The sequence below is a fragment of the Porites lutea genome, chromosome 3 (genome assembly GCF_958299795.1).
Source record: "Porites lutea chromosome 3, jaPorLute2.1, whole genome shotgun sequence".
Taxonomy (NCBI): domain Eukaryota; kingdom Metazoa; phylum Cnidaria; class Anthozoa; order Scleractinia; family Poritidae; genus Porites; species Porites lutea.
In genome coordinates this window covers 46,838,866-46,858,646 of record NC_133203.1, presented here as the reverse complement: position 1 = coordinate 46,858,646, position 19,781 = coordinate 46,838,866, and the positions used below count along the sequence as shown (strand labels likewise).

The 19,781-nt window shown below is 38.3% G+C and overlaps 2 protein-coding genes across 3 annotated transcripts in view; both read right to left on the bottom strand.

Moving 5' to 3' along the window:
- Window positions 1-316: 316 nt before the first annotated feature.
- Window positions 317-8,502, bottom strand: LOC140929831 (uncharacterized). 2 transcript variants are annotated; one of them, XM_073379526.1, is made up of 5 exons: window positions 8,354-8,502; window positions 5,470-5,554; window positions 3,151-3,602; window positions 1,347-1,460; window positions 317-493 (listed from the first exon to the last, which is right to left on the bottom strand). In XM_073379526.1, exons 2-4 carry the CDS (start codon window positions 5,537-5,539, stop codon window positions 1,383-1,385), a joined length of 600 nt encoding a protein of 199 aa, XP_073235627.1. In that variant the 5' UTR covers window positions 5,540-5,554; window positions 8,354-8,502; the 3' UTR covers window positions 317-493; window positions 1,347-1,382. The 2 variants fall into 2 exon arrangements, with proteins under 2 accessions (XP_073235627.1, XP_073235630.1); XM_073379529.1 differs by having other exon boundaries at window positions 317-490.
- Window positions 8,503-14,787: 6,285 nt separating this feature from the next.
- LOC140932401 (uncharacterized) overlaps window positions 14,788-19,781 on the bottom strand; it is a 5,330-nt gene continuing 336 nt past the window's right edge. The window contains exons 2-6 of the mRNA XM_073382013.1: window positions 19,252-19,339; window positions 16,592-17,826; window positions 16,247-16,253; window positions 16,064-16,103; window positions 14,788-15,042 (exon numbers count right to left, since the gene is read on the bottom strand). Coding sequence (XP_073238114.1) covers window positions 14,944-15,042; window positions 16,064-16,103; window positions 16,247-16,253; window positions 16,592-17,826; window positions 19,252-19,339 — 1,469 coding nt within the window. The 3' untranslated portion in view covers window positions 14,788-14,943. The remainder of the gene's footprint in view (window positions 15,043-16,063; window positions 16,104-16,246; window positions 16,254-16,591; window positions 17,827-19,251; window positions 19,340-19,781) is intronic.

Sequence of the window (19,781 nt, the reverse complement as noted above, 5' to 3'; positions counted from 1 at the left end):
TGTAATTTCGATAGGACTCAAATTCCCCTAGTATGACCGAACAGATACAAATTATACAGCGCCGCTTAGAATGCATTTCTATATATCTAAAAGTACTCTGAATAGTCTAAAAAGAGTTTTCAATGTATTCCGGGGGAAGACGTCTTTGGGTGCCTCTGAATAGTCATGAGTAGGGTGCTAATTCAGCCCAGTTTTGCCCGGCGGTACTTTTGATAGTTCAAAGTAATCGCTACATTCCGGCGATATGATTTTTTTCAGGAATTCTCAAGAAAAAGGGAGACAGATAAATAATCTAGAAGGACTGAAAACGTTGATGTCAAGGTCCACATGAACGGGTTTTATTTCATAAGTTAGGTTTAAAGCTTTATTATTAAGTTTTTACATATTCTAGGAGTTGTCAAAAGTTATATTTTTTTGAATAACTGGTCGCGTTGCTTCTTGTATAGGCAAACTCCAAAGAGATCATAGAACTATCCAGAGGTTGTTAAATCTTCTGAAAGAAAAGAGCAAATAACAAGCTAGCCTTTTACAAGTGTAACTTATAAAGATCCTGCTTTGTAATTAGAATTTACAAACTTGGGTAAGCTTTAAAATAAAAATTTAATTATGAACTTTAACATAAATCGATCAGAGGGAAGTTTGATCGCTCCTAGCCGCAATACAATTTTTGCTTGCTGTGTTAAAACATAGCCAGCATAGCGTGCATTACTGGGGTGTCATTGAAGCCTTTGACGATGGGCCTCCCCTTATCAGTTCTTATTTTTCCGCCAATCAGCCAGACCTCCCTCTTTCTCTGAAGAGTCCTCGTCGCACTCAAACTTCTTAGCCGAAGTCTTTTGTCTCTTTTGGTCGGATCATGTGGTCAAAGTAATACTCCATTTTAAGCGAATATATCTATTCTGGTTTTATTTTTCAATGTAGTTACACTGATTTTATTTTTCCCAAGAATTGACAGTTTTCGGGCCAAATCATATTTCAAAGATTGTAGAATGTTATTAGCAACTATTAGATGAAGATTTATAGTTTTTGGGCTTTCTTCAAAACGTTTTTTATGAATGGGATTCATATAATGAGATATATTTGGGGTTTTAATCCACTTACATTCTGTTTTTATAAGTTGTTTCAGATTTGTTGTAGCAAATGAACTTATTTCACAGAGACACGGGGCACGTTTTCCCTCCGTTTGTGTATGCGACCTCAATGATGAGATTACCCTTTTGACAATGACCACGTAACGTAGTGTTGTCCTTAGACCTTCCATATTGTCTCCGTAGAATACATTCATTGTTCTGGAATAATTTCTCCTTTACTCAGAGGTCATTTTTGTTGGAATAGTCTTCTATTACCTTCTCTGTCCTAAAATGATGGTATGTGATGTCCTACTACTCTGTCTGCGCATGCACCCATTTGCACATGGGATCATTCAAGTCTTCCGGCTCCGTACAAAAGCGTTTAGAAATCTGTCGACAAAATCATAACGAGTCCCGTCTGTATTATTAAACATTAGAGTCAATAAAGCAGATTTGAAGTAACATTATTTGATATCAAAGTGGCTCTAACACTTCTTCAAGTCTTACAGCAGTTTTTGATTTTATTAACAAAAGGACTCGATCCCAAATTAGTTTGTGTACTCTTCTATCAGTAATGGCGCGTCTCAGTTTTTCTTAAGAATACGTAGGTCGAGCATGATCGTATTCATATTCGACATCATTTACGAGGGAGAAGCACTACGTTTATGACAAACGGCACAGAAGAAATTGAACACTCATTTTTGGCCTTTCCACTGGAAAATTTCCGGGAATAATAAGTCGGGAATATTGAAAATATATTGAAAACGTTTCAGTAGAAATGCTTGGCCTATTTACGGGTTTTCACAACGATTTATCAGTCAGGCAAAGCTATTCATGGCGATATCTGTGCCGCCATCATGAATCATTATTGTGGCGAGAAAAGAAATCAAATAGAACTTGTGTCAAATGGAACATGTTCAGTCTGGTTATTCACCCGACAGACCTTTCCAGTGATGTTTCGGAATGTTTTTGGTAAAATAAAAAACGCCGGCCAAGTGTAATACCGTTGTATTTCATGTTGCCCATGAAAAATAGTGATGGCCTTGGCTGGATTGCAAGGAGTGCTGAGTTCCTTTTCCAGATCTGCGTCTTGCACAAAGCTTGCATGAGCACAATCTGACGGTAAACTACAAACGAGAAACCACCATTTTCGCCGTAAACGTGGTTCGTAGCGTCTCTATTATCTTTGAAGTCCATCCCAATATTTAGTTTTTCCCTATCTCAGTAATGTTTATTTCTCATGTATTCCCAGCACAGATTTTTTGTCGAAAAACTAACTAATCCTCCTGAGACAAAAGTTAAACCCCTTACGCAAGTTTTCTGTCCCCATTCCTCTAGTCACATTATTATACCCTAGGCGGTCCTTATAGGCGGGATCCTTCAGAAATATTAGCTCAGTAGAGAGATTTGGAGCTATTTTTACGGAAAACTTCCCCTCATTTTTTCGCTTGTGGAACCCGGAATCCGAAAAAGTTTTGAATGTGGAATCTGGAATCCTGGGTTGGGAATCCGGAATACCACTCAAGGAATCCGGAATCGCTCGAACGATTAGAATCCAGAATCCAATTACTGACAAATACTGGAATCCAGTACCTGAAATCCGGAATCCACGGCGTGGAATCCAGAATCCAAGACTGTCTTGGATTCCCTTATATGAGGCGACAAACTGTAAAGGTCAGATTCAGGTGGAAAATTTTCTTAACGTAGGAAACGATCAAGCTTAGCAGGTGTAAACAGTCCAAGTTAATTCTGGATGAACCTGATTTGTTCATATAATGGATAGCAAATTATAAGTAAAGGGAAAGCTTGGTCACGTGAAAGAAATTATACATACTCAATTCCGGTTTACCTTTTACCGTACATTCAAGTGATTCTAGAAGGTCCCCACAGGGTTCTTCAATCCCATCAGGCTGATGGATATTTTGGCATCTCGCATCCCGTGCCTGCCCTTAATCTTAAACGAATTTTGCCCCAGTTTGCTTTAAAATCCCTAGTCCCGGCCTTTAAATGAGGCAAATCTCGTATCCAAATGGGACCCTCTTTCTTTCATGCATGGGGAATAAACAAGATGCCAACTTACCGAACGTTTGCGACCTGCACGGCAGTCGAGTTGTGAGGGGTCGCACTCCGCGTCTTCACTGTCGGTATCATCTGCCAATTCCGGATCTTTTATACTGTCAGTCCTCTTGAATATCTCCTTCAGACGGCCGTTGAAACGACAAGCTGGGTTATAATGGGGACATCGTGGTTGAGGGGCTCGTCTTTCAATCGATAGTTCATGTTTATCCAGTCGTCTTTTCCTCCCGAGAAAGACGCGGCAAATAGCAGGCGAATCATCCTCCTTGCAGCTAAGGAGCATTGTCGATATCTCACTGCGCCCCACCCTATAAGGATTTCTGCTGCATTCTTCCTCGTTACTGCAGGCTACAGTGGCTTCTTTTGCAGGTACCGGGTTGGGTACAGGGTGAGGGTTAGCAGCCTCGAAGGCATCTATCATGGCAACTTGTTCCTGAGACAAATCCTTTGGATACGCTAAAAGCAATCATGTCAAGGGACGGATCAAGTTAGGATTCTGGGAAACTGCCCACCTACCCCTCCCCTAAGCCAACATTAATATTCACTTCTCACTTTAAGCAAATGTTGACCTTGGGGAGGGGTAGATGAACATTTTCGAAGAGAAAAGTAAGTATTTCGGTTAAAATGACAAAGTATTACCTAATTTCTTCCTTAAACTTAGAATTGAATTAAAGTAAAAAAAAAAAATATATATATATATCTTTTTGTTTTCAAACTAACCTAGCATGGGGTTGCCTCATTTCTATTTATTCAGTCCAACAGAAAGCGTAATATCAATTTCTATCAGCCAAATTTCAAATTGTATTTTTTCGAAACATTTTGACGACCCCTTGGCAAAAAAGACTTTTTCTCTGTCTTTTCTATTATTGTCTTTACCCTTTATTTTTATTGTCACTTATTATTTTATGACTCCTGAATCAGCAATACTTTCTGATGATATGGCCTTATTTACTGCTCAGCTTGGCAAGACAAAATTTGACTGAGATGTTTTCTTTGCTTGGGCTCAGATGGCAAAAACCCGTCAACCAATTTTTCAGTCTCTTTTCACATTTTCTTTACATCGAAATTCACTATGTTCAATCTAATATGGATGAATTTTATTTGACAAAGACATTCGTTTGAGTGTTTTTAATGTATCAAGGAGCCTCGTCTAATAATTGCTGATTAGCTGAGAGCTTGTAAGCGAGGAAGATGATCAAAGATCAGTGTAGCCTGGTAATTTATAATAAAGCTTAAAAATTCAACACTCGGTGTAAGAGGCCCTATACGTGAGATGTACGTACCAAAGAGTTTCTGTCAGAAAAAAAAGATAAGGTGTTTCTTTTCTGTATTTTCTGTGCATCCTAAACTGGTGGAAGAACTTTGTTCTAGTCCTTATTTTTTTTTCAGGGACGTTTGATCTCTAAAATAATTGTTCAAAAGAGTAAATATTGCCTGGAAATGTCTAAAGCTCGAAAGAGGTTAATATTTCTGGCGTAGCCGTTCCAATCGTCTAAAATCTTCGGAGTTTTACTTCTAACTTACCTACGCCGTTTTCGGAGCTTGTGTTTTTTACGCGTTAACACCAAGATTTGCGATTATTCTAAAAAAGAGGTCTCCTCAAAATTTTGAATGGCATTAAAAAAGACAAAACGTTCCGTAGAATTTTTAAATGAACGTGTCCTTGAAATTTCGACAGGACCCATGATCAGGGTAGGTAACAGTTTTGGACAAGACGAAAAGCAACCTAAAAAATTCGAGAAAAAAAAGTTAGGGCAGCTCTAAATTAACCAAACCGCCGGCTTCTAAATAAGGGTATTAACAACCATTTGAGGTACTTTTGACGTACAGTTAAAACCCGCGACTAAGAATTTTGCGTTTAGGCTAAAATTTTCCTGTTAAGCCCCTTCTAAACAAGAACCTGTTAAGCCTAAAATTTGAAATAGGTTCTTATTTCTAAAATCTTTAAAAATGTCTGTACATTCAGGATCCTTATTGGAGACATGGGTGCCTTACCATTCCAACTGCAATGTAAATGCCGCCAACGTTAAAAATCAATCCAGATGAATCATACCATTAAATACTCTTAGCTACACAATGTGTTTTTTTCTACTGAAAATAAAAACCTATTTATAAGAACCTAAATAGCCTAAATTTGTGCTAATTCCCATTTATATATTAAAAGAACCTTCTTAGGCTAACTTAGAAAAAAGGCACGAGTTCCCACTCACGGTGTTTTTTTGCTGTATGTAGAAACATTCGGTGTGGGTTCCTGTTTTTTTTTATCACTACTTAAGCAATGCTTTCATGAACGAAATAAATTATAATTGCTTTAAAATGTTACCTGTTTCGAGCAAACAAAGCATTAAACACAGGAGAAATGTGCTGAGTCCAGAACCAGAGAGCGGCGTCATGATTTGGTCTCTTTTCTGTGGTGTGAAAAGAAGTTACTTTAGATTAACAGTTTAATATACATTCCCAAATTATTTGATTATTTTTTTTAAATGTTATATAAGGTTATTCTGCAATTTTTGCACAATTAAAGCCAAAGGTGTGCAACTATCCGCGGATTGTCAAAACAAGAAAGATCCTGTGGAATGATTCTTTGTTGGGCTTGTGAGTGACTGACTAACGTTTGTGTGTGTCGCGGCTGTCTCTGTTGTGTTATCGACCTGAGCATTATTAAGCAGTTTAATTATGGCCCACGAATTGGTCATATCAAGTTAGCATCGATCAGTAAAGGTGTTTTTGGTAGTTAATCTCTTGTGCTCGGCTTGTCAAGTTTCCAGTTGTTCTCAAAGATAAAGTCACGTTTTTGAGAGAGGTCTTCAAGCTGTGACCACTGTTTGAGTAACTTCCTGACAAACTGTGCTGGGGCTAGTGTTATAAAAAGGCCATATTTGCGCCTATTTCCGTTCAACTAGCTCCTTAGCCTATGATTGGGTTGCCGATATTTTTGTATACAGCCCCGTTGGCCTGCTTTGATTCTAGAAAGATGTCAGAGCTGAAGATTGAAAGTGGTGAAATAGAGATGCCTACCTGCGCTTGGAACGTGAGCCAACATCCTTGCAACTTTCATCTAACGAACTTATCGTATTTCCTCGAATAATAGTCGGTGGCGATTATTATTTTTTCGCACCAAAATTGGGCGATTGTTCGCCGAGGAAGGCGATTATTTTGTATACTGCTTAGTGGAAGTCTTGCGCTGAATATTTTGTTTTATTATCCCATGAAATTAAAAAAAATAATAATGTAAATCGAATAAACTGAACAGGGGCTTTTTAAGTGTTCCAATGAAATTTGGTTCCTTGATTAATTTTCCGAATGTCAATATCAAAGGAATAATGGAAGAAGTGAATACATGAACATTAGCATTGTATAAAACTGTAACAAAACCTGTGTTTTTGAAACTATTCAGTTTTTGACTTAAAAGAAAGAGAAGATATGGCGACAGGGCCGTTGTGTGGGTGAGATTACTGGAGAGAGGCTATTTTTTTTAAAAAAAAGATTCATCGCCAAAGGGGGGCGATTAAATCGAGGGCGGCTATTATTTGAGGAAATATGGTATGCCTCATTCACACCAAATAAACATGTTTAATAAAACCAGGTTTTAAAAAAGGAAACACAGAAAACTGGGCAGGAACACCAGCTTTTACACAGGATTCAAATCAGTGAATTTCAACATGTTCCAGTTAAGTCAATAAGCAGCCGTTTTACGAGGAAAACAATTTTAAACTGTGCTTTAATAAACAAGAACAAGTTCTGGTGTGAATGGAGCATTAGTTGAAGTATAAACTATTATAATTATTTCAGTTTTAAACAGAGGCATAAACCAAAACCGAGGAGTCGATCGGATAAAACCTGATTGAGACGAGAGGGAGTCCTGCTAAATTCTCGCCACTGCTGAGCGAAGTTAGTGGCCATTACAATAGTTATCCCAGTTTGCAGTCTCCAAACAATGCAACGAAAATGTCAGCTGAAACAGTGCGTCAAAAGCAGCGCAAATGAAAATATCAAAAAGGGGTTTCATTACTATTTTTTTCTCCTAAATTTAAGAGATTCTTCCTCTTAATCTTTCGTGTGTCAGAGCCCTATAAAATGTAATTTTTAAAATTATTGTAACTACTCAGCTCGTTTAGTTTTTTGCTATTCTGAGTACTTTTTTGGTCTTATCTTGTTTAATTTATGCTGTTCCTTGTAAACGTTTTTAAAGTTGGCAAAATAAAATGGTTGTTTGTTGTTGTTGTTTCATCCCCAGAGTTTTCCTTGTTTAACCCCTAACCTTAACTAATCCCCTAGCCACTGAAACACAGTTGGAATAAATTATGCTACTTCACCAGTATCACTTGTAATAACGATAACCGTCCTTCGGGATCAAAATTCACTTAAAAATAGACTTCCTCTAATTCAATGAAATCATTCGATTTGAGCGTGAATACTCTACCCAATATGGATCCGGGATCCTAGGAAGAAATGTACTTTACTTTATTTTCCATACAATCAGCGTGGCCGAGCTACTTGCATTGTTTAATTGATTGAAGTCTATTTCCAATTTGTTTTTATTTGATTCGAAGATGGCCTAGCAACGAAAGCTTGGCAGCTTCAAATTGAACTAAACTCATGGATTTAAGTTATTGGTGCTTGTCTCTTTTTTTTCTTGTTGACTGATTTTTCTACTTTATCCGCAGTTTAAACTTGCAACACAGGGACGCTGAAACATAAGCACAACCACCAAAAAAAAGCCGTTACTGATGTCTGAGGCGTTTCAACTCATTCATGCTTAATCAATGTTCTTTTTCAGTTTCCGCGAGTTTTTAGGAATTTTAGAATGTTTTTAGAAATTTGAACGCGCTGCTTTTCTAGTCGGAACCAAGTCACCTGACTTGTTTCACCGCAAGGAAGTAACATTCGTTTCCTATACCGAAAAGTATTTTAAATAACTTTTTCCACCTCTAGTATTTGATCTGTGCGTGAACTATGTTTAGCAGCTGTTCCTTTGCGATATGATTTATTGCAACCAGACATGGATGAATAGTAGAAACGTTTATTGAAATAAACCAAGAGTTTATTCTACTGATAAAACTCTTTCTCCTTAAAAAACGAAGAAATTCTTCAATATAACTTTTCGATGCATTTAATTTTTCTTAACAAACAAACTTTTTCCTGGCTAAGCTAAAATTGAGTAGTTTATCTTCCGAAGCTAGATATCAGTAACATTGTTCACTCACCTTTCAACTGAAATTAAAAATTTCTCCTGGTAACTTGGTTTAGTAGAAGATGAGATAAGATATAATCTCAGTATCGCTCTGTTTGCTACAGTGTGTAAATGAACTCAAGGGAGCTTTATTTATCCCAAGCGTATTTTGTTGTCGCCGGAAATCTACGAAGTCTTTGACACGCACTTCCTTGATAAACAGGGTCATTCTGTTCTTTGAATTCCCTTTGAGGGCGTTTGGTGCTATAAAACGCCGAACTCCTTTATTCCGGCCATTAATCAACTGAAAATCCCTGCCTTTCATTCAAATCAAAAACCCAGCGTAATAAGAAGAGAACTTCCTTGGGAAAAAAGCTCGGTATGAAAAGTAGCCTGGATACAATTAAGTTATTTGTACTCCTTTAAATTACAAGCAAGTGCACCCATTCTGGCCAAACGATAAAACGTTATAATAACTTCGCTTGTTCTTAAACGAATCTTTGATTTTGCCGCTAATGCAGGTGCTACCAATTGTAAACAAAGAGCTAAATTTATTTCCTTTCAGTCCGGGCCATTAGAGTCAACTTAATTATTTAGTCCCTCTCGAATCGATATAATGGCCTCATAAATTACGAATGTGTACACCTTAATTATTCTGCTTTCTTATTTCACTCTTAACGCTCCCTCAAATGCTTAAATGTCACCGGCGCTGAGTGGAAAATTTCCCTTGAGGCATTACTTAAAGAGCAAAACGGTCAATGAAACGTGATGGACCGCGCGCAAACTTTCTTTGGCTTTATCAAATCTCATACCAAGTGCAGTACAGTTGTTTTGTGTATTATTATTGTCACGTTGTAAAGTGTATAACTATAAAACAAATAAGTATCTCTTTTTAATCGAAGCTGCTTACCAATTTCTCCCCCGATGTTAAACTAAAGTGTCTTAGCAAATCGCTAATGTAAGAATCCTTTCACTACAAAGTAACAAAACATCTTTTTTATATTGTTTATATTGTTAGCCTTAAATATTGAACTTCGGTTTTTGTTCACTACCGCCTGAATAGTACAATTTACTTCTTTTAATAACTTTTACGTTGCATAATTCTTACTTGCTTGATGGTTTGAGCATTCTTAGTAGACTTGAAATAGATTTTCGATATGCGATTCCATTTCACTTGAAACTACTAACAAATGTTTGAGTTTTTTTCAAACACTACGTCCTCATTTCGGAGTCCCAGAAATTTCTTGGCTTTCAGAAAAAAGGTAGAACGTATAGTTACTTGGGCCTAAGTTGCTTATTTTGGGACCACGATTTCACTAAAAGTTTAGTTGAAGAAAGATCTTCAATTCTCGATGTTTTGCTCCAAAAGAAGTAAAACTCACAAAACCACTTGTAAGCCCGTATTTATGGTTGTTGTGACCTTGGAGCCTGTTGAGCGCCTGTTTTCACAATGCGCATGCCATGCAAGAGTGTTCAATTAATATATTTGATGGCAGACGGTTAATAATAATAATAATCTTTTAATATTGAGATAACTTCATATAAAAAAAACCGGGTTACAATTCAGTTCGAATTCATATGTGTAAGTGTTACGATGGAAACTGTTACGACTGAACTCAGGCTAAAGGTCTGTTGAAGTAACAAGGTATTCATTCCATCGTACGGTCACATCAATGAATAAAGTTTCTCATTTGACTATTGACATCGGGACTTTCTTGGAAAGAGGTGAAAAAATCTGGCGGTAGTAAATCTTGAATAGTTTAAATATCAGCGTTGAGTTGTAAACGTTGCCTTTATTTAAACTGTATACTTCAATCTTCTCCAAACCATGCTCGAGAAGTTATCTTTGCTAAAGGCTGCTGGATCCGTTATGGAGATCTAAAAACTTTTGATTTTTTCTGGAGAATACGGGCAAAATCATATATGGTGACCATTCAAATGAGAAATTCTTTAGAAGTATGATTGTGTACCTGTGGTGCTGCTCTTTTGTCAGTATTTAACAAAATCAAAATGGAAATTTTACTCCAATTTTGGAGTGGCTGTCATAAGCTGTCATAATCTGAAGAAATGAATTCTTTTTACTTCCTGATTTATTAAATACCAATTTGAACTCTGCGTGAGTGTAGCTCATCTATTAGTTTCAGTAAAGATTTCAAGCACAGCAAGCTAGTCTCAAGTGAGTAACCACAAAAGAGCATGATTTTCCACTTTTTGCTACCATTGAAAGTTCATATAGTATACAAATTAATATTCATTTCATGAGGACGGCTGTACTGATTCCACAAGTGAAAAGCAGACTATGCCCTTTGAGGAATAGTTAACACACTTGCTGAGATTGTCGCAGCTATTAAAGAATGTCTCTCTCTGGTTACATCATTACTGTGATGTTAAATATTCTTGTCTTTTAGCAAGAAAGAATATCATTGGGACAGAAAGGGAATCTTAGGGCGTTGGCCGGAAATGTGTAAATTTTACTAAGGTTATTTTTAGAGGTTGTAATTAAACGGAAGTCGAATTCCTGAGACGTCCGCACATTTTAATCGATTGTTTGAAATTAACGTTATCAAATCCACGGGCGACTGCTTAAAGGAAACAATATACACATTATTGTAATGGCTTCTGTTGAATTCTCTCTTGGCAACTCTGAATAAAACTTTGCCGACCTTTCCGGAAACCAGCTTCCGATTAATTTCAAGTGTTTGATTGGTCTAAAAATAGCTATGGTAAAATTCGCATATCCCATGGGCTAAACTGGACGTCTCCCTATCTGTGTCCTGTTATTTTCTCTTGCTCTTAGGAATTTCTGTGTCTAGCTGTTGTATTTGTTAGGATACTTCATTCCGATCATAGGCCTACACAGCGACTCAGTCATTTGCAAGAGCGTCCCCGGGAGTCCCCGCCCATCCTAAAGGCAGAAAAAGTTAATAAGCGTCCAGCCTCGAATAAGTGCCCACCCCACCCCACCTCCCTCCCACTCCCACTTAAACTCAAATGAGCGACCACCTCCACCCCACCCCCCAAAAATTGAATAAGTACTAATAAGAGACTTCCCCGAAGACGGAATTTTCTTCAAAGTATTTTACAGGAACCTTGCTTTGTTACATCGTCGAGTTTTGTCATTACCATTTATTGTTTTGTTGCAAAATAAACATACTACACTTGCTGAAAATGCTGAAAATTTAATAAGCGCCCAGCCTCGAATAAGCGCCACTCTCAAGGTCCAAAAATTTAATAAGCGCCCAGGGAGGTTCATCGAATAAATACAGTATAGGTGTAGGTAATTTCATCCTTGGTTGGGATTAATTCCCCAAAGATCGTTTTATCTTTTATCTGCTTATAGAAGTAGAAGTAGCAGAATAAGTCTGACATGACTTTTTCAAGCAAACATCGCAGTCTCTTCTTTTGCGTGGTTGCGCCGCGCTTACTCCCCAAAACCTGGCTGACCCATAAACCCCTTTTGTTCAGTCTACTTTTAATTAAGATTAGGCAACTCTTCCCTTGTGGGTGGGGGTGAGTGGGGGTTTGAGGGGGAAGAGAAGCCTTTACTATTTTCTTTTTTAATCAAGTCTCTAAAACGTCAAACCGTTAATCCTTACCTTTTGTTGAAGGTGATCTGCAGCAAAATATAAGTCGAAAAAGTGGTTAGCTTTCGTGACGACTTCACTTAGCAAGGACCTGTCCTCATATAATTTCACACCAAAGCTTCAACATGTCAGTCAATAGTTGTTTAGTGAAATACACAGTTTTAAATTGTTTCCCTTACACAGTAGAACCTCAAAATAACGAATGGCCAAGAGACTGGCAAAATTGGTTATATCAAGGTCAGATTTCCATATGTTTTACTATTACAGGGGTAAAGAAAATCGTTCGTTCGTTCGTTTTCCCGAGGACTTCGTTATAATAAAGAGATTCGTTCCGGGGTTCGTTATATCGAGGTTCCACTGTAAAAGCTCTTTACTCACTCAAGTTGATTGCGGATTTAGTGAAAATTAAAAAACAAGTTGACGTCTCTAAAAAAGGCTGCGGTACAGTTTTCCATGTCTGTTTTTTCATTTTTTTGAACCTCTATTTAACTCGACATGTTCAGTTAGTGCACTGTATGAATGAGGCATTGGACTAAGGATCAGGTGTCCTTTTTCCTTTTTTGAACACTTACTCGTTCAGCCTACGCTATGTTAAAAAAAAAAAAGGAAGAAAAGGCCTGATCGCAGGTTAAGGGGATCCGGACCCAGTTGTTCGAAAGTTGCATAACGTTATTGATTTTATGAATCTCTATCCAGTGGATACCGCGCAATTGGTTTTTCCCGGGGGGGGGGGGGGGGGGTACTGCCATGTATGGGCCATATAGGTATGTGCCGCTGTGAAGGGTATGGTTTTCAAGCAGTTTACTCTAGGATAGGGTATATAAATCAGAGCGTTTGGCTCTAGAATAGTGTATCATTTTTCAGGAAACTGATCAGTTGGTTGAAGATTTTATCTAGACTAGGAACACAGCTACTCTAGGATAGGGGGATTTGGGCAGTTTACTCTAGTATAGGGTAGCAAAATTCAGCTGAACTAGCTCTGGTAAAGGTTAAGGGTTCCAGGCTCCCAGCGGCACATCCCCACCCAGAAATTCTTAAAGTGCCCCCCCCCCCGGGTGGTTTTCCTAATAACTTATCCGCTGGATAGTGATTAGTCCGATGGGTAGCGAGATCAATCGTTTGAACAACTGAGTCCCTTGGGTCCTGCCTATATTCTCTGTATTCGAAAATTATATGTGGTGTGTAGAGTCGAACCTCTATGTGTAACCACCCCTCGTAAGCTACTAGTTAGCTGCGACTGCAGATCCAAAACATAAAATTTTCCCCGTCACAGCCCTATATAGTTGCATGGAACCTAGGCCTGTCTTGAACGACTATCTTTCGTGAGCGACAGCGAACACAGTTTGCGTTGACCCTTTCTATACTTTCTCATTATATTTAACCTTGCATTTGTAAGCGACTGGCCGGATGACCGCACGGTCTGATATCTATGTTCGTTTTACACAGTATCTTAAATGCCGAGTGAATAAGAAGTGTATTTTCAAGTCCCTTGCACTCTTCCACCGTCAGGTCTTATATTCTTTTGAGTAGCATAGTATTCAAAGCGATTTGAACTTTACAAGCTGCGCTTTATTATCTTTGTTGATTCTTAATGCTCTTTTTCGAAGCCCACGTTACCCTTCTCCAGCGGAAGAGATTGGGACAGAATGACAAGAAATAACACGCAAACTGCGGTGACAAACATAAGGTAGAATGTTTTAGATTCAAGGCAGCTGAGGAAGTTTGGCGTAGGCTGAACGAGCAAGTGTTCACAATTTACAGTTTTAATCGTTTCACAAAGTGATTGATATGTTTTTCAACTGCGCCAAATTTGTTGTCAGTTTCGTCATCAGCGGAGTGCTTGGCAGGATTCTGAGGGCGGTTAACGAGTGTTTGTCTGAAACGAACAATGATAAAACCAGGAAGTTGAAATCTCTATGTTTTGAAGGAAGAAAAAGAAGAAAGACGGGCACTCTCCTAGACACTAAGAGAAATCGTGAGGCAAAAATTAAAATAGTCCTCTAGTCCTTGAACATAACCCAATTTCTACGGCAACTTTGCGCGGACGTTAGACAGTTTAAAAGTTTTCAATGGACATAAATTAAGGGATTTTCTAGTACACTGTTCACTGTTTACAGATGAGTACAGAGTGGTAAAAACTTTCCGCAAACACTGTCTAAGAAGGAACAAATTTGTTTGCACCAAGTTCAGATTTAAGTTCAAGCACACATTACACTCTTTAAGTAGAAATTCCACGATATCTCTGTGTTTTTTTCCTGTGCCAAGATTTATCAGCTTTCTTCTAACAAACAAGTATATAATCAGTGTATAAAATAATGAAAACTATTTATATGTACTTCGAGGAGTACCAGTTTACTGTGAAATATCGGCAGGCATATCGACAGGCACAAGAATAAGCATCATAAGAAAAAAAACACACATAGTAAATCACAACTGAAATAAATAAATAACTAAATGGAAATTTAACTCAATAGATAAAGAAATAGTATTTACTGAAGTTAATGTTAGATTTGGGTGTTTAAATGTTTGTGTTAAAATACCTCTTTTTTGCCTTTAGAGGAACGTCAAACTTTGAGTTTAAAGTCATATGGCTCAGAGCCCAATCTTCTTTATGTTGTATAATTGGATTCTTGGTAGTCCTACCCAACCTTTACCTCATGATAGACTCGAGACTAAATATGAGCTGGAGGCCAGAAAGAGTGTAAATATGTCACACTAAAAGTGACCATCTATAAATATTCACTCAATGCACTTACTCATACTTTACTCACTTAACCTGGGATACCTTTCAAAATTGAGAAAATAAATTTGTCTAATAATTATCTATACCTACTTGCTGGCTAGTATTAGACGTATTAGACTAACTGAACAAACACAAAATGAATGAACATATTTACCTCAACTTTTATTTCACTTGGTAAGTTTATAATTACTTGCTATTAAACAAGTTCGTGCATTTCTGTACGCCATCCCAGCTGAAATTAAGACTTTTAATTCGAGAATAAACACAGAATTGTTATAGTACACATTTTTTTACTACTTAGTCCGATACTCTGCCGATCATTTTTCGTTGAGCCTGCATTTTCTTCTTTAGAGCCCGAAAATCTTCGGAGGTGTACTGCTTGCTCTTGGATACCTCCTATAATATGGAGATAAAATGGAGAAGATGGCCCATCATGTATAATGGTGCTAATAAGCAGAATAATATTAAAATGAGTGCCGAGCTTTTGAGCGATGTACGTCAACCGGAAGTGGACTCTTTGAATACTTAAGGTGCGATTTTGAACGATATTTGTACCAATCGGGGTCTAAAAATTTGTTAACCTCAAAGCATATTACAAGAGGAGAAGGCGCACCTCCGGTTGACATTGTCCCAGCTAAACCACGAGTATCGATATTGCACTCTGGAGTACGCCTGACTGTCTGGAGTGAGTTGCTGGTTAAGTGTGACCATTGTGACTCAGGGCTTCTTCACATTAGTATTTCCTTGTGGTACTGTTAATTATGTTGTACAAGGAGGTTCTAGCTTTGGAGTCTGTTGATGAAATCCTTTAAGTGCAACCATATTCAAATGAAAGCTGTTCTGAGCAGTACTTTCCTGTGGAACTGTTTATTATGCTATACATGGTGTTTCTAACTTTACTCAACTTTTGATTCTTGATCTTTTGGGGTAAAGGAGATCCCAAAGTGTGACCTCTCGAGTGAAAGCCGTACTTAATTCCGGTGGACCGTTAATAAAGCTGTATAAAGTGGAAAGCTACTGGGTATAGTACGTTATCGAGCGAAGTTTAATAGGGAGTTTAATCAAAGACGTTTTTGAGCAACGGACATCAACCGGAAGTGAGGACTTTTCCCTTGTAATATGCCTTGACGCTATGTAATTTGCATTGCTTAGCTTCTTTACTCTTATAGAGACGATTTGACTGAAAATTTGGGCAAAACCATCGCCCTAAAATGAAAAAGGGCCAATTCCGGTTGACGTGCGTCGCTCAAAACCGTCGTTGGTTAAGCTCCCTATTATGCAGGAAGTACAACGCGTAGTTGGCACGTGACTGGGATTCCCTATTCAATTGTCAAAATAAATAATTTAACTACATTTTCTTTCCCTTTTTCATCGTAAAAAGGACAACTGCCTGTTTTTTTTATCGACTATTTTTTACCTTTCTGTTTGAGCGTTTCTTCTCTCGTCGTATCTTTTCACTGAAAAAGAGACAGAACCTATATGATCATCATGAGTGCGTTACAAGCGAGAGACATCTTTTGCTGTAGTGCGCATGAACTCACGCACCACGGTGCAGCATGGATCAATAGTGAAACTCTTTACCAAAAAATATTAAGAATACTGGCATGCTATTTAATTAGTAATTTTACAAAGCGAATTTGTGAAAAGGCTACAACTTTCATTTTGATAACTAGCTTTAACCGATACTGTAAGATCAGTTTCCAAAATTGTTCACTAGGGCACTTAACATTTGTCAGAAATGACAGGCCAGATGAGTCTAACCTTAGCGAAAATTCCTCCATTAATCATGACTATCCAGCCAGATCCATTTATTCGTAAATGGTATACCGCATGTAATGTGTTTTAGTGAAAATTTGGAGAAAAGACTGGTATTTTGTTTACAACATGACCAGTCCGGCCGGCCAGTTCTGACTTATGGAAAACACCCTCAAGACAATATATCAACCGGTTTTTTTATGGCTTCGAATACATTTATTTTTGGATTTGTAAAAATATCCCTGTTTAATAACTTGCCTGTTTTGTGTTTCGTTCTCTTTGATAACTGTTTCTCCTCTATTTTCTGAATTGTTTTTTCTCTCTCCTTTCTTTACACCTGGCGCCGCCAGTAACAATGTGGTTGCTTTCACTACATTTCCGATTTTCTTCCAGCGTTTGCCAAGAGGTCTCGTTCGTTCTAGTTGTGGTATATAATTCTTTCTTATCTCCTTCGGTTTCTCGTACTGTGGTAGGCATATTGCTCGATTTAAAAGATATTTGAACAATGGTATTTCCTCGAAGCGTTCAGTTCGAAGTTTCAATTTCGTAATTACCACCTTGCGCAGTAACTCCAGGGTCTCTGGGCTGCGACGGGCAACCAGCCGTTGAAAGCTAGCCTTATCAAGCTCATACACTTCTAGCGTCTCAACGCATTCCACGCTCGCACAGTACTCGGGAATATCAAGAACCATTTCTATATCACCAATGACGTCATTAGGACCAATGGTAGCTGCTTGTATCTCACGCTGACGAAGCCTGGTCTCCATTGCAACGAAACCATGTTTAATTCGTCTACGGCGTCGTTCAATGACCGTCAAAGGTCGCAACAGATCTTCCATCGCATTTAGTTCAATCTTTTCTACTTCCTCCTCTACGTTAATCTCTTTTTTCTTCGGTACCCTTTTTGGACTTAGAGCTTCGCACTGTTCTTTAGACTTGCGTGGATCCGACAAAACTCTTGCAGCACCTTTGGCAATGAAATAGACCGAGTTACACGGATGTCCTTGTTCCACCACGCGATTTCCGAAGTGAATTTTGTGCAGTTTGAGGTTCTCAATCAGAAGAGCCTTCAGCGCTGTTGGCCATGAGAGGAACAGCGGACAAGCGAGAGCGAAGCTCGACTTCTCCTTCCACTCTAGGTTATGTACTTGAAAAGACTTCTTATACAGTTCCTCGTTTATAATTATCAAATCAGTTAGCTCATCGGCAATGACCGTAGCGTTTCTGTCCTTTCTTTCACTCGTAAGAACCATCTCACCAAAGCTACGACCGCTTTTCAGACTACCCAATTCAGTTCCAAAGTACGCAAGCCTCTCCTGCGTGCTACGCACCGCACCCATGTCGTGTTGAGGGTGATATTCGCTCACGTGATCATCCTCTTTTCTGGCATAAACTGAGACGGATCCCTTGAGAATTACAAAGAAACTGTAATGGAATTAGGAGATGAATATGGATCAAATGTTCGTGTTCTAAACGGGCAGAAAACTAGTACTCACTTACGACCACAAAAGCTCTGGGGATCGTTTGGAAGGACAGCAAAGACATGGCGCGGACAGCAGCAAGTATAATTCTAACTTAAAAGAATTACCTGGTGTATCATCAGGTTCTTTAGGAATTCTGTAAATTAAAGTGAAAATTAGTTGCGTTTCTGAAACTATCTTTGCAGTTTGGAACATACTGCGTGCGCGGCATGTTTGTTAGCCTTCAAACGAACCCAAGAAAATTTATGGTCGCATATTGTACCCAGTGTTTTATTCGTTTAGAACATGGCGGTTAGTTGGTGGATGCCGACTCCATCTCCCATTCCCCCCTCCGTTTGACGACTTGCCAGTTTCTAGTGCTTTCCCCTGAAGAATAACATGAAATCATATTCGGCCATTTTTAGATACAAGGAGGCCTAGAATATTGAGAGACCCATATATAAGTAACGTTTGGACTATATGTGTATCTATATCTGTATATACCGGATAGTTTCTCATGTCGACATGAAAAATACTCCGACCTGCCTGGTGTGAACATTTGTTCACACTGCCACAAAAGTCACGGCACAGAAACTTCTACGATACACTCTTTTTATATATATATAAGAATACATTTTAAAAGAATATCGAGGCTGAAATTTGTGAAATTTTAAGGGTATTTTAAGAATGAACCCCGAGGCTGAGATTTTGAAAAGGATATAGTTTTGTGTGTTGAAAATCAGTAAATACAATACAATTATATGTTTTTCTCTTATATTTCATATATGTATAAAGAAACATGCTCTTAAAACTATAACTGATACCCCAACTAAAACGGAAATGTCATAAGCTATAATTTAAGAATAATAACAAAAATATTTTCAGCCTAAAATTGGCAGAAAATTAAGAATATTCAGCCCGGGTCGGAAAAACAACCTTCTTATTAAAGAAAAAAAAAAAAGAAAGTGTGGTTGACAATCTTCCTTCACGATCGACGCGTCGAGGGTTCGCTTCGTTACAAAACCGCTCCGAGGCAGTGTTCTTGGGTGAACAACAGCCCCCATGATCTTCCTGCGAAGGCAAGAGCCATCTGGTATAGTGTAGGGCTGGTATAACCGTCAATACAAGAGCTATGACAAATGTCTGCAAGGTCGTTTTGACAACGTTATACAGCTCGTCTTTTAAATCGGGTAATCGGTATCCTTCAGCTCAATTTTAATTACCAATATTCTCGAGAAAATGGTATATTACGCTTCTTTCCTTTTTGGGTATATGGAATAAGATTTTTGTGAAATTAATTTCAAGGCCTCTCGCTATAATTTTTTTGTGAGGGGTGCGGGGGGTGGGTCGAGTTGTATTCTGATCATGAACAGAGGTCGTTTTTAAATACCAGTTGCCTTTGTCTCCTTGCCGTACAATCACGTGATCCTTCTTGACTTTCATAAACTCTACATGCTTGATAACGTACGCTAAAATATCTGTCGAGAAATAAACCCGTGAGCAATTATTAACGGATCACATGTGTCGCAAAATTTTGTAAAAGAATAAGAAGATTTAATAACCGGAAATCTCAAGTTCTGAGGTCTTCCATTAGGTCCCTGAGTCTATTTGCAAATGACTGAGAGAAAGCAACTGACCATCGAACAGTTACACATTTCCGCCAAAATTTGGTTTCTTCGGCGTACACATTTTGAAAACAAAATGTCCGAAAAGAGGCCATCATAACACGTGGTATATCACAACTCCATAGTTCTGAAGTTCCTCGCCTCAACTCATTTCTATTCCGGCTAAGGGTGAGTTTATCCATAATATTATGCAACGATAACTTCGACTGAGCAGCAGTCGAAGTTATAAAAATGATTCCTTCGATCGTTTGTCGACAGTCGTCAGACGCTCAGGCAACTTTACAACTGTTTGCCT